General features: G+C 36.8%; 1 protein-coding gene across 1 annotated transcript; it reads left to right on the plus strand.

Annotated features, from left to right (window-relative positions):
- The first annotated feature begins 738 nt into the window (after positions 1-738).
- On the plus strand, positions 739-12,346 carry LOC121516712 (CD209 antigen-like). The gene is made up of 7 exons (XM_041798112.1): positions 739-838; positions 1,206-1,294; positions 1,707-1,808; positions 6,594-7,019; positions 7,113-7,255; positions 8,103-8,212; positions 11,804-12,346. The coding sequence occupies exons 2-7, from the start codon at positions 1,222-1,224 to the stop codon at positions 11,940-11,942; spliced, it is 993 nt and encodes a 330-aa protein (XP_041654046.1). The 5' UTR covers positions 739-838; positions 1,206-1,221; the 3' UTR covers positions 11,943-12,346.
- Positions 12,347-12,605: the final 259 nt, after the last annotated feature.

Raw genomic sequence — 12,605 nt, forward strand, 5'->3', positions numbered from 1 at the left:
TTAATAAAGAAACTGGTGACTGGAGACATGCTCACGTTGAATTTTGTAGATGGAGAAGGCTTCAGCGAGCTGATGGTGTTTGTCAAGCTGGAGTCACATCTAACTAGAGCTATGATAGTGAAACAGATGCATGAGGAAAGAGCAGCATGGTGATAAAAACTACTGACTCATGGATCGTTTTATGCACACTTTTGATGTTTCTTCATATTTATAAGGTCAATAAACCTCAGTTACACTTTCATCTCTTATTTAATTTACAACTTAAATTGGAAATGTGCAGCACATCACAGAAAACATAGTGGGCCACCAACAGATCCATGAGTAATGGAATAGTTGTTTTTCATGGTAAATAGGATTCACAAGGACATATTCAGAAGATTCTGTTAATACTTGAGTGTTGAAACTAGTATAAAATCCTGTCTCTAACTTAAAGCACAAGTTTCACTTCATACCTTTTTTCTGTAGCCCTGTCAGTGTTTCTTTTGACCTTAGTAGGGAGGTGATTTGTGGACAAGAAGAGAAACCCCAGAGGATGGAGGATTGGAGGCGTACACACAGAAACATCTTTTTGATAACTGGTGAACTCCTAGTTCCTCTTTTAGAATAGTTTTGGCCAAACATTGCCTGAAAATCTCTGAGTGAGCATGTGAATAAAGTACATCTGTAAGGACTTCTGTTTTGACCAACCAGAGTTCAGTTTAAGAGAAACACCTGATGACATGTAGAAAAAGGAGCTTCCTGTTATCTGTACGATAAATATCTGCAGATTGTGATCAATCATTGCAGCACCATTATATGAACACAGTCAAAGTGACACTCACTTCTTCTTGACTCTGGGGTAAGTGCACATTTAGAGACTTTTTCAGTCATTAATAACTAAATATTCAACCAAAGCTTTAGCTCATTTTAACTCAGTTTTAGCCATAATACTATCTGCAATATCACTGCTTCTTTTAAACTTGGATGACTGTGAGAAAGCTTCTTTTCTGTGGTGTGCAAATCACCTGTGTGACTGTTGCAGTGGTCTTAATTTTTGCAAATATGCCTCACTATTTTACTGGCATAGAAGAGTTAATTTTGCAGGACTTCTGAGTGAATGATACAACTTACTTGACACAATGTTAAACTGAAGTATACAAAAGAAAGACTGGATCAAACATCAAAATACTTTAAAGTTAAAGTTTCTGTTCTCACCTGTAAAATAGAGGGACCATTATCAGAATGGATCCAATGGAGATCGATGACAGTGTACATATGGAGAGGAGCCTCATCAAGGATGGCCTTGATACCAAAGGTAAAGTATGAGCCTGTAACACACTATAAGATAAAAGAATAAATATAATGATCATGGGTTTGAAAGGGTTTGGTGGGTAGGGGAAGCAGGAAGAGATAAGAGGGGGATGCAGAAAGAGGGACAAGAGAAACAACAAAACAACAAATGGAATACAAATTTATGTCAATCATGGACAGAAACATATCTCCCATACTGTAGAATAAGGCTATAACATCAATAATGATGGTAGCCACATGTAAATATGCTAATGTATTATGATGAGTAGAATCCAGCTGCTGCCAACAACAGTAGTAAAACTATGGTTCACCTATCAAGCCAAAATAGCATCCATTTAATGTGACTGAAAATATCTTATGTGTTACTTTCTGACCTCAGTCTCAATGTGATGACCACATTATTATTTATCCTCCAGTTGATCTTCAAGGAAGAAAGCCCCCCTCTAGACGTGCCTTTGTGTGTCTTGGATTAATGTGCACGTTCCTTTTTGCTGCAATTGTAGGACAGTTCCTCTACTGTAAGTAATTCAGTTGTCATTTAAAAAATACATTTCTAAAGCTAGCACTTCCCACCATGTCCTTGTATTAAAAGTCCATATAGAGCTCATGTTTAAGATCATGAAAAACCACAACTATGCCTGGCAGTCACATGCTTTTGTGAGATATGACATATAAATTTTATTGGAAGTACTGAGTTCACCAGTAAAATGATGTTTCAATTGTGGCTAATGAGGAGGGCTGGGCTGGCTTTACAACGTGAACTTGTACGTGAGTTTAACCTTGGTTGTTAAATCCAATAATGAGGTATAGTTTCACATAATCAATATAAAGCATAAGGTATTTTGTAGGAACAGTCACGATCTGTTGTTTGCTATTGTCTTAAATACTCATACATCAACAGGCAGGGACGTAACAGCTCTAGGGTCTCTCTTCCTCTTCCTTCCCGTCTGATCACCTGTAGAGACGCACAGGTGATAGAGTCAACCCTGATACGTAATTGGAGAGTGAAAGGATATTGGTCACTTGTTTATTGATCATGGACAGTTTGCTGCAAATGATAAAATGTTTAGAAAAAAAGCGAAAAAGGAACACTCTGACACATGTTGTCCATTGGAAACTCTAGTTAACAGTATTGTGTATGGTACATAAAGAAAATGAACCTGCAAAACACTATGTACACGATGTACATTACATTTTTGTATGGAATTCAGAAATAAAAATCACTGTATGTTTTCATTGCTGCTTCCTTTCAGAAATGTCAGTGTCAAATGTAAATTTGTCAACACTGACGTTGTTTATCCTACCATAATAATAACTGATCAATAAACAAGTGATCAATCTCCCTTCGATCTCCCGTTAGCGAGGTTGAGCGTGTCACCTGTTTGTCTCTACAGGTGATCAGAGAGAGAGGAAGAGGACAATGTATGAGTATTTAAGACAACAACAGAGAATCATGACTGTCTCTACTAAATGCCTTATTAGGCGGCTGCAGATATGAAAAAAAAAAAAACACCTAACCCTAAAAAAAGATTTCTCAGCTGTTTTTTTGCAGTATTAGGTGTCCTTAATAACATACTAAACATTAACCAAAGTTTGACCACTAGAAGGATTTAATTTTCAAGATGGCGTCCAAGATGGGCAGGAAACCTTTAAAATTGCTTAATGCAGGAGCCCTTAAAATATCCTAACTCCTTCATTATTTGACCTAGCCAATCTTGGTGTCTAACCCCATGTTTTCTGGGTCTATGAATCCATTGGACTTGTTTTAATTGCACTGACATGATTGCATACTTATAGAATACATGATTTTGTGAGATTTCTGTAAGGTTTTATCTTTGTTTGGGGTAACCCAGAGATGTAAATGATTTAGCCATGTCATGTAATACTCAGTACGTGTTTTTGGACACATACCCTTTTTTTGCTGAAACACAGACTTGACATTTAATGTAAAAGTTATTGCACCCAAAAGTAACTTAAATTGGAGTTGTATAACTTTTGCTCTTAAACAACTCTGAATTAGCCCGAACAGAGGCCTGTTTGTGAACCCTCTAAAATGGTCACTAATTTCAATTTGAATAAGGTGATACATATGTAATGCATCCTCTACAGATGTTTTTGAGTATAAAGGTGGCATTATACTAAACCCAGCAAAACTAAATTCACAATTTTCAGCAATTCAGAAGATGGTGGAAGAGAATACTGACATTTGAAATTGCTTGCCTCATTGAAATGTTGTTGGCAGCACAGTGTATACCACTTTGCTCAAACAAAATTCATCCTTGACTACTGAAACCCCCCCCCCAATCCACCCTTCCTCCCTGGGAACAGTTATTTTCCCACCTTCTGGCAACATGAGGGGCCTGTCTCCATGGTAACTCCCTAACTGTCAGAACTCCTATATTACAGCACAAATGTCTTATTCTTGGACAAATGCTTAGTTTCATTTTATGGGGGTGTCAGAAGAACATTAGACACATGAAAAAGGTCAACAGAGTGAGTGTGTTAAGAGAGGATGACACTGTTGAATTAGCTTGAGGAAAAAATGACTCTCCAAATGCAATTTTGACCATGAGGCATGTTGTTGTAGACCAAGAAACTTTCCCCATTTGCTGTAAAAACTTAAGAGATGGCTCTGATGTGGTTGAGGTTCGTCAGAAGAGAGCTGATGGAATCAACAATGCAAGTGTGCAAAGTGGCGAAAATGTACACATTTCCGCTGGTGAAATAGTACACTCAAAATGTCGACAGAAGTGCATAAATAAAAAAGGCATGAAAACCCAACAAGAGAATAAAGCTGAGCCACCAAAAAGAAGTGCCAGAGTAGCAACTGGTCTTTTGAACAGCCAAACCGATTGTCTTTTCTGTGGGACTACAACATGGAAGTAAAGACACAAGTAGTGTTAAGACTGATACACTAGCAGAGTCCATTCTTGAGTGTTGTGACAATCGTGCACAAGTGGGCTTTCACTGTGAAAGGCAGGATCGAGTATTATGGCTGTGACCTACATGCTGCGCTACAACCTTTTTAGCAAGAAAATTGTTACCGCCGAACCATTTGTTACCCCAGAATGTCTGCCTCCAACTGAGTCCTCAACCAAATACCACTGCCAAAGAGTTTACTTCCAGATCACGGTGTGGATTGGAAAGGAAGGTGACATGAACACAGTGGATTGGGGATGGAAACTGGTGGACAACTGGTTCCTGCCAGTTATGACCAGTAAGACTGCTGCCCCAGAAAGCCTCCTGCAGATGATCCACTGTAACTGCACAACTGCCTGCTGAACACAATGGTGCAGTTGCAGGGCATGCAGACTACCATGCATGCCTGTTTGTGGACCATGTCAATATGGGAATTGTGAGAATCACCATAATCAACCTCTATGGGAGGAAGAGTGTGACAACTAATGGCAAATCTCGTGAGGGTCACAGTGCAAAAAAGTATAAAAAACAATTCAGAATAAGAGGAAACAACTGAAGAAGATAGAAAAAGATATGTATAAATAAGAAAAGCGTTTAAAAAAATATAAAAAACAAAAAGCAAAAAAAGAACACATTATAAAAAATGTAAAATATACAGTGCTTAACAAATTTATTAGACCACCTGTCATATTTGTCTCAGAGACCATCCAGCATCATGAAGTGCTTCAATGTGGACACTTTCATTTTCAGTGAGCTCTCCAAGTTTCACCATTTTGAACAGGAATGAGGAATTTCAAACTAAATTCACCCAAATTTGAGCCGGCTCACTGGGCTTCTCTGAGAAGTCAGAAATTAATCAAGCATAACATTCAACCACTAAAACTCATTTTTCTCTTCAGAAATGCAAGTAAATAACTACAATTTGACATATTAATCAAGAAATATTAATGTGCTTTACTATATTTTCAGTGGTTTTGTAAATCAGTAAATTTGAAAATTCATGGATAACAATAATAATTATATTTTAGCATTAAAAATATCATTTGCATTAAAGAGCTTCTACATATTGGTGTATTAACCATTGCAGAAACATAAAAAATGATTTTGGTAATTACCAATGCTGTTAATTTAGGGCAGCTGTGGCATAAACCTTAATTTGGGTGGTGGTCTAATAAATTTGTGAAGCACTGTATATATAAAAAAAATAAAACACAAAAAATAAAAGGGGTTAGCTGCACTGAGCCTTCATGTTGTAGCCCTGTTTTGACTAATTTTACAGTACCACACAGTTCTAATGAATTTATTCTTTACTGGAATCAAAAGAGTGGTTATGAACCACAGAAACCACAAACACTCGGCAAGACGATATGAAAAAGTTAAAATGTGCAATTACTTATTTTTCGCATAAATATGCTTGAAACCAATTGCTTATATATATAATTCTACTTGTAATCACTTATCTATCATGCAAGTATGGTAATTAGAATATTACATGAACAAAAAAATTAATCAGGCACCAGTATTCCTGGTCTAGGAGGAATACAAAGGAGTAATGGTCATTTTAGGGACCTGACAGCCACCATTTTGAAAATGGTGTCTTTTTTGGAGTCAAACTTTGGTAAACTTTAAGTATGTTTTTAAGTATATCTGACACTACTATAAACCACTGAGAACCTTTTGTTAGAATCTTTTGGGGGTCAAGCCATATATGCAGCCGCTTATATGCCTGATATCGATGAATATGTGAAACTATAGCTCAGTGTTGGATTTAACAACAAAGGTTCTTTCTCTTTAGCAGTTAAACACACAGTATCTAAGGCTATGTTCACACTGGAGGCCTTAATGCTCAATTCTGATCTTTTCTCAGATCTAATTTTTTTTTGTTTACCTGTTCACACTGCAGTCAGCTTCCAAAAGATCAGATACATATCTGATTCATAACCACACACGAAAGTGGCCTGAATCTGATTCGAAAAGGTCAGATTCAATGTGGCTTGTGCTGTTCACACTGTCAGGAACAATCAGATATGAGTCATATTTGAGCAAAAAAAATTAGATTCAGGCCACTTTTAACTGCAGTGTGAACGTAGCCTAAGATCCACTGTTGGTAAAAGCAAGTTTCAACTGTTTTCTTCTCATTTCGACTTTAATCTCCACTTGCCCAAAATTATTTTCTCCTTTGAAGGTGTCACTAATCCTCTTCTGTAAATTCACAAGAGCCCAGACATACAGATGACAGACAGACAACCCCAAAACACAATGCTTCTGCTCCTCCTCTGCCTGGGGTGTGTAGATGCAAAAACATGAAGACAAGAGGAAACCCAATTAAAGACCAGGAATACTCTAAAATCCAATCATCTCAAGAACATTTTTTTCTTTCACAGATCACACGTTCACCAAGCCCACATCAGAAGACCTGATTCAGACTGCTAACAGCACTGGAGAACAGTTAAAGGCCGTATGGCGTAACGTGACTAAAGAGAAAGACCAACTGCAGCAAAGCTACAACACCCTGAAACAACAGAAAGATCAGCTTCAAACAAACTATAACAGCATTCAGAGGAATCTGAACAACCTGCAGAGAGAAAGGAATGACTTACAGACTCAGTTTAACACCATGAGAACAAACAGAGATGAGTTACAGAGGAGTAATGCTGCACTGAAGAGTGCAAAGGACCAGTTGCAAAGAAACAAAGACAGCTTGCAAAGCCAACTTAATACTCTGCAGAGGGAGAAAGATCAGCTGAGGGCCGACTACAACAATTTGACTCAAGTTAGAGATCAGTTGCAACAGAGAGTCAGTGTACTAGGTAAGATGTACTGATAAGAAGTCTGTATAGAGTAGGGTGGTGTTTATAAGCAGTCAGTGATGATTGGAGTCTCTCTTTTCTCTCATTATATAGACAAACCTTGTCCAGGAGCATGGAGCAAGTTTGGTTGCAGTTGTTTCTATGTTTCCACTCAAATAAGTACCTGGTCTTCAAGCAGTGACTACTGCATCTCCCAAGGAGGTCGTCTGGCAATCTTAAACAACAAGGAAAAAATGGTAAGGAAGAAGAAAATGTGTTGGCATGGAGAATTAATAAAGCAAAGATGGTTTTGCAGGATCCTTACAAAGCATGCACAGACTACAGTGTATGTGCAAATAAAACAACAAACATTCAGGATTTTGAGCAGGTTTCAAAGATCTTTAGCTTAATGAACCCATCAGTCAAACTTGATTAATATAGCATAATTAACACATAATTAATGCAGCACAGAGTTCCTTACACACAAAAAAATGACACTATTTGTAATGTACTGTTTGTGTGAATTTGTGTGTGGGGGGGGGGGTTCTTAGATACATTGTGATGTAGAGGTGGAAGATTCTGAATCAATTTATAAATGTCCAATAATCGATAATCACTAATAATTTAAATATTTAGTACTGTGGAATCACAGGAACGAAAAGGTGGAACTCTGACACACAGCACGTAACAGCAAGATTTGGATTACCAGTTATTCTTCTGTGAAAAAGGACATTTTAATGTCTGTAATTTCAGATGTGTTACAGGGAAAGGATGCTGCTACCTTTGGTTCAAAGCAATTGTAAATTTTCAGTTTCCACACAACTTCCTGTAGAGGATAGTGGAAATTTAATTTATCCCTTTTTCTATACACAAATGTAATGTTTTTATAGTTAAACACAGTGAGAACAACAGAAATGTAAATAAAGTGCATCAAAATGCATCAATAATTGATTAAGAATCGAATCGCAGCCCTATGAATCTTAATGGAATCAAATCATGAGGTGCCTAAAGATTCCCACCTCTACTGTTTATATTTCAAACAGTGAAGATTTGACTGAAATCATTTTGCATGTTTTAGTTTTTTCATTCTTGTTACATTAATAGATGTTTATCAACAAGTTGCTGGGATCACGTACAGACGTCTGGATCGGTCTGACTGACAGTGGTAGTGAGGGGACCTGGAAGTGGGTGGATGGGTCCACCGTCACAACTACGTAAGTTTTTACAGCCAAACCACACAAACTTACATCTTGTTGGATCAGGGCACCTAGCAGAACATCTCAAGAGATTTCTGAACTCTTCATCATTAGATGTATATTTAAATGAATCATGTTACCTTGTAATATCTTGTCTCTGAAGCTTCATTACATAGAAAAAGCACAGGAAGTAAAGATCACATTCTATTTAAATCATAAAAATCTTATCAAATCTATGATAATGGACAAAGTAATATTTATCTACGTATATAAAATGATTTTAACATTTTTTATTGACAGGGCCACATGGCTGCACAGTTGTTTTCTACTATATTTTGTGCTGTGCACATGCTTTCATTGTACAGTACAGTTGTAGCAACATTTTAAACTGTGGTTTCAGCATGACTATTTCAATTTGAACTAATCAACCAGGTCTGTTTAATCAGGAGGTGATGCACTTACAGACTCATTTTGTGCAGAGGCCAAGGTTGTTAAAGCTGACTAAAACTAATGTAGTTACTAAAAGTAAAATGTAAAAATCACCCCAATTAACTGAAAATAATAGAAAGTAAGTTTTTAAAGGAGGAAGTAACTCTAACTAAAACTGTATTGTGTGCTTACAAAACTGAAATAAAATAAAAATAGAGGAAACATGTCCTTAGTTTTAGTCTTTGGCAGCAGCTGACTGAGAAACACCAAAGCCTGGGGAGGATAAAATGCTCTGATTTGATTGGAGACACAGTGGTAGTTTTAGGTCTTGAGTTGTATTCAAAAATCAGCTTTGAATGCAACTAAAAGTGTAGAGTGGCCTAATTAATGCGTTTTTAATACACATGCTGTTTACCTTTCCAGGCCTTTTGGGTCTCGCCCTGACAAGAATCTAAAAAAATAAAACTAATAAAAAGTAAACAAAAATGAAGCATTTTTGCAAAATAAGAACTAAACTAACAACCAATCAGTAAAAACAAACAAACAAACAAACAAACAAAAAACTAAACTGAAAACAGTAAAAATAAAATGAATGAAAATCCAAATCCATCATGACCCTGGCAGAGAAGAGAGCCCTTATTTATCAAACTTGTGTAGCAACTGGAACAGATTTGGATGTAGAAATAATCTTACGAAAAGGTACGTTTGTGATTTATGAAATGTGCGTGTCTGGCCAATCACGAATATCATGAATAGAATCATTTAAATAACACACTGCTAGGTATTCACCAGAGCTGTTTCTTGCTATAAATTTGGACTACGCAAAATGCATAGCGCCCCAAGACTCAATAGGGGGCCCCAAAGCTGAATGGTCAGCCTCTTCTGAGAAGAATAAAAATGACCTGTCTTTAATCCTTCTATCAGTGACACTGAACCCGAGCCACCTGTGGCTCTTTAGTGTCCAGTTGTGGCTCTTTTAAGTCTTCCTTGAAAAAACACTCCCAAAAACCTTAAAGTAAACAGTGTCATGAGTGGAGATTAATTGTAGGTCACAACAATAAATCTGTTACCCACACAAAGAAGACGGGCTTTAACTACCAAATTTAAACTTTTATGTTTTTTAAATCCATATATTATTACCGTTGGATGCGCTCGACGGAGCAGTGTGTGTAAGAAAAGAGAGGAGAGAAAGTCAGCTGGTGGTGCGTCTCTTCAGTAAGCTCATTCATTGAGGTGTGCTGTCTTGTGTTCAAATTAAAGCTTCCCATTTCCTCGTTTTACCTTTTTCTCCATCCACTTCCTGCCGATGCTCTCTCACACTCATATCTTAAGACGATTATGCCAATGTGTGTCATCATCAACGAGCATAACACACACAGATCACATGTTGAGATAACGTAATATTTAATATGTAGTGAAATTTGTCCAAATGTGGGTATTTTATTTGATCTTTAATGCACTAATGATCATAAATATTGTCAAAAGAGCAGAAATATAAAACCAAAGCTACAGAATGAGGCAGGGCTGAATGATGTTTCTGGGAGAGCTGCAGGCATGAGGCAGGGTCGGTTTTAGTCATTTGGGGACCCAGGGCAAAGACCAATATGAGGCCCCTCCCCCTTTAACTAGAAAATTAATAATGAGTGTAAAAAAATTAGAAAACATCTCTTTTATGTTAATAAAGCCACAGAACTGCAGTAAATGCCCCAATGTGAGATATAAATACCCAAATAGCCAACCATAATTCATCAGCTCTTTGAAAAACATCTCAGAGCTCAAACTCAGCACGTTCTAAGATCTTAAAAAATCTTTAGGCCAGGTGGAACTCATAAAGCTGGTGTCGCGCCAAAGACTTCCAAATCACCGCTTTTCAGGGAATTAAAAAAAAACCACACGTTTTGACATGATTGATTTAAAATGGGTTAAAATCCACTGACAGATGTAAATGTTGACCAATAGCACTAATTTATAAAAACAAATTAAAATCATGAAAAGTTGAGGTACAAGGTTTTGGCCTGACGTCAGCAAATAAAATAAATAAATGTGCATTATCAGAGACATATGGTTTCTTCTGACACTATATGACATCTTGATGAAGCTTATTGCATCTCACTTAACCTCACAATTACCCACCAATCCACTGTTTCATTTCATTTCAACAATGGATAAAGTGACCTATAATCTACCTTACATCCCCGGTTTGGATTGTGGCTCTCGCTAAAGTATTTTCAAGACGATGTGGCTCTTTGGTAGAATAAGGTTGAGTACCAGCCTTTTATGCTTAAAAAATAAATGTAAGACACAAGAATACAATAAGCTGCAGTGTATTTTGACTTGATTATTTGATTATTTTGGACAATTGTGACAGTTGATTGTTGCACTGAGTGAATTATTGCTAACTCTGAGTAAGCTGCAGTCTCCATTGGCCCATTTTTTAGAATATTTTGTTGTGACAATACAGTTTCCTAATTAGAACAATCGTGCCACCATTCCTACGGCTGTGTTAAGTTTTTTAAAGTAGTGTCTTGTTTTATTCAAAAGAAGCATAATATCACAAACTGAAGTGTCATCTTCTATATATGACTGTAAGCTCCGCCCTCAGAAAAAGATATAGAGGTGCAGACCATAAGTCATTTAATATGAGAGGTTATCATGACTGTGGCCTGTTTGCTTATGACGTCTAATAGATTGTGGTTTGTTCAAGGATCATCTAAAGGATTAGGAATACCTCTATTGGTTTAGCAAACTAGTCCAGCTGATATTTGAATATTTAATTTAGACATCCATGATATCTAACTTGTATATCATATTATAGTTCTTTACAGTTTACAATGTAACGTGTTAAACGTATGTACACGGGCTCAGACCTGGCGTGGGATTTAAGCGTATCGCTCACATACAGATTGATAAATGCAGATCTGTGCCTGGAAATGACGGTACACCCAAATTCCGTGTTTGATAAATACAGACCATGGGCGTCACCATTAGTGTTGTCCTGTTTGAACATGGTTCATGGGGTTTTGAAAGCTTATAAAAGTAGCCTGAGGTCTCCACAGAGCATTGCTGTATTTGTATGCACATGATACTCTTACACTTACCAGAGTTTCTGGTCACACTTTATGTCAGGAACAATGTGTCTCACATAGGACGAGTTAATTTCTCTGATATCTTACTCATCAGATTCTGGAAGCCTGGGCAGCCCAACAGCAAAGACATAGACCAGGACTGTGGAGAATTTTGGCAGGGGGGAAAAGTTGGATCGTGGAATGATGAAAATTGTGCAACTGAAAGTATAAGTGTGTGTGAAAAACCCCTTTAACATACAGTTAACCTGTTCTGTATTTACACATCTCTGTATATAAACATCACATTCTACATCACAGATGTAAAATATCCTGTTTGTTTGCTCTCTTGATTCAAAACAAGGAAATCTTAACGCAGTGCTCTGTTATAAATTTCAAATATTGTACACTTGGTTGATGAGTGGTGCTTGATGATTAAAAAAAATCTGATTTTGTATTCATTGACTGATGCCAGACTCTGCTGTGGCTTTTGGTAAAGCTTTATTTGACAAATTGCCTTCTTTATAATGAAATTAAATACATGTTATTGAGTGCGTATTAAAAATAATCCTATTTGCTATGAGGTATAAACATTCAATATTTACAAAAGTATTAATACTGTACAAAACTGTTATAACTATGTCAGAGTGGTACAACAAAATGCCTGTTATGTTTCAATAAAAATGTCCAATGCTAAGGACTGTCTGTGTCAACATTTTCACCACATTTACAATTAATTAACAATACATGAATACAAATCTGAAACAAACCCTAAACCCTGTATCTTAGGTTAAAAAAAGACATGATGTCTTCAAGTATGTGTTTACTTCACAACTGATTTTTAGATCTTTTTTATAGCATTGAATAATGCACTATATGGACAAAAGTATTTGGCCACACCTGTTAACTTTTGAGTTCAG

This window comes from Cheilinus undulatus, linkage group 10 (genome assembly GCF_018320785.1).
Source record: "Cheilinus undulatus linkage group 10, ASM1832078v1, whole genome shotgun sequence".
NCBI lineage: Eukaryota > Metazoa > Chordata > Actinopteri > Labriformes > Labridae > Cheilinus > Cheilinus undulatus.

Coding starts and splice junctions, on each gene's coding strand:
- LOC121516712 (XM_041798112.1), top strand. CDS start 1,222: ATGGATCCAATGGAGATCGATGACAGTGTACATATGGAGAGGAGCCTC. Junction 1,295..1,706: donor GGATGGCCTTGATACCAAAG/GTAAAGTATGAG, acceptor TTTATCCTCCAG/TTGATCTTCAAGGAAGAAAG. Junction 1,809..6,593: donor TGTAGGACAGTTCCTCTACT/GTAAGTAATTCA, acceptor TTTCTTTCACAG/ATCACACGTTCACCAAGCCC.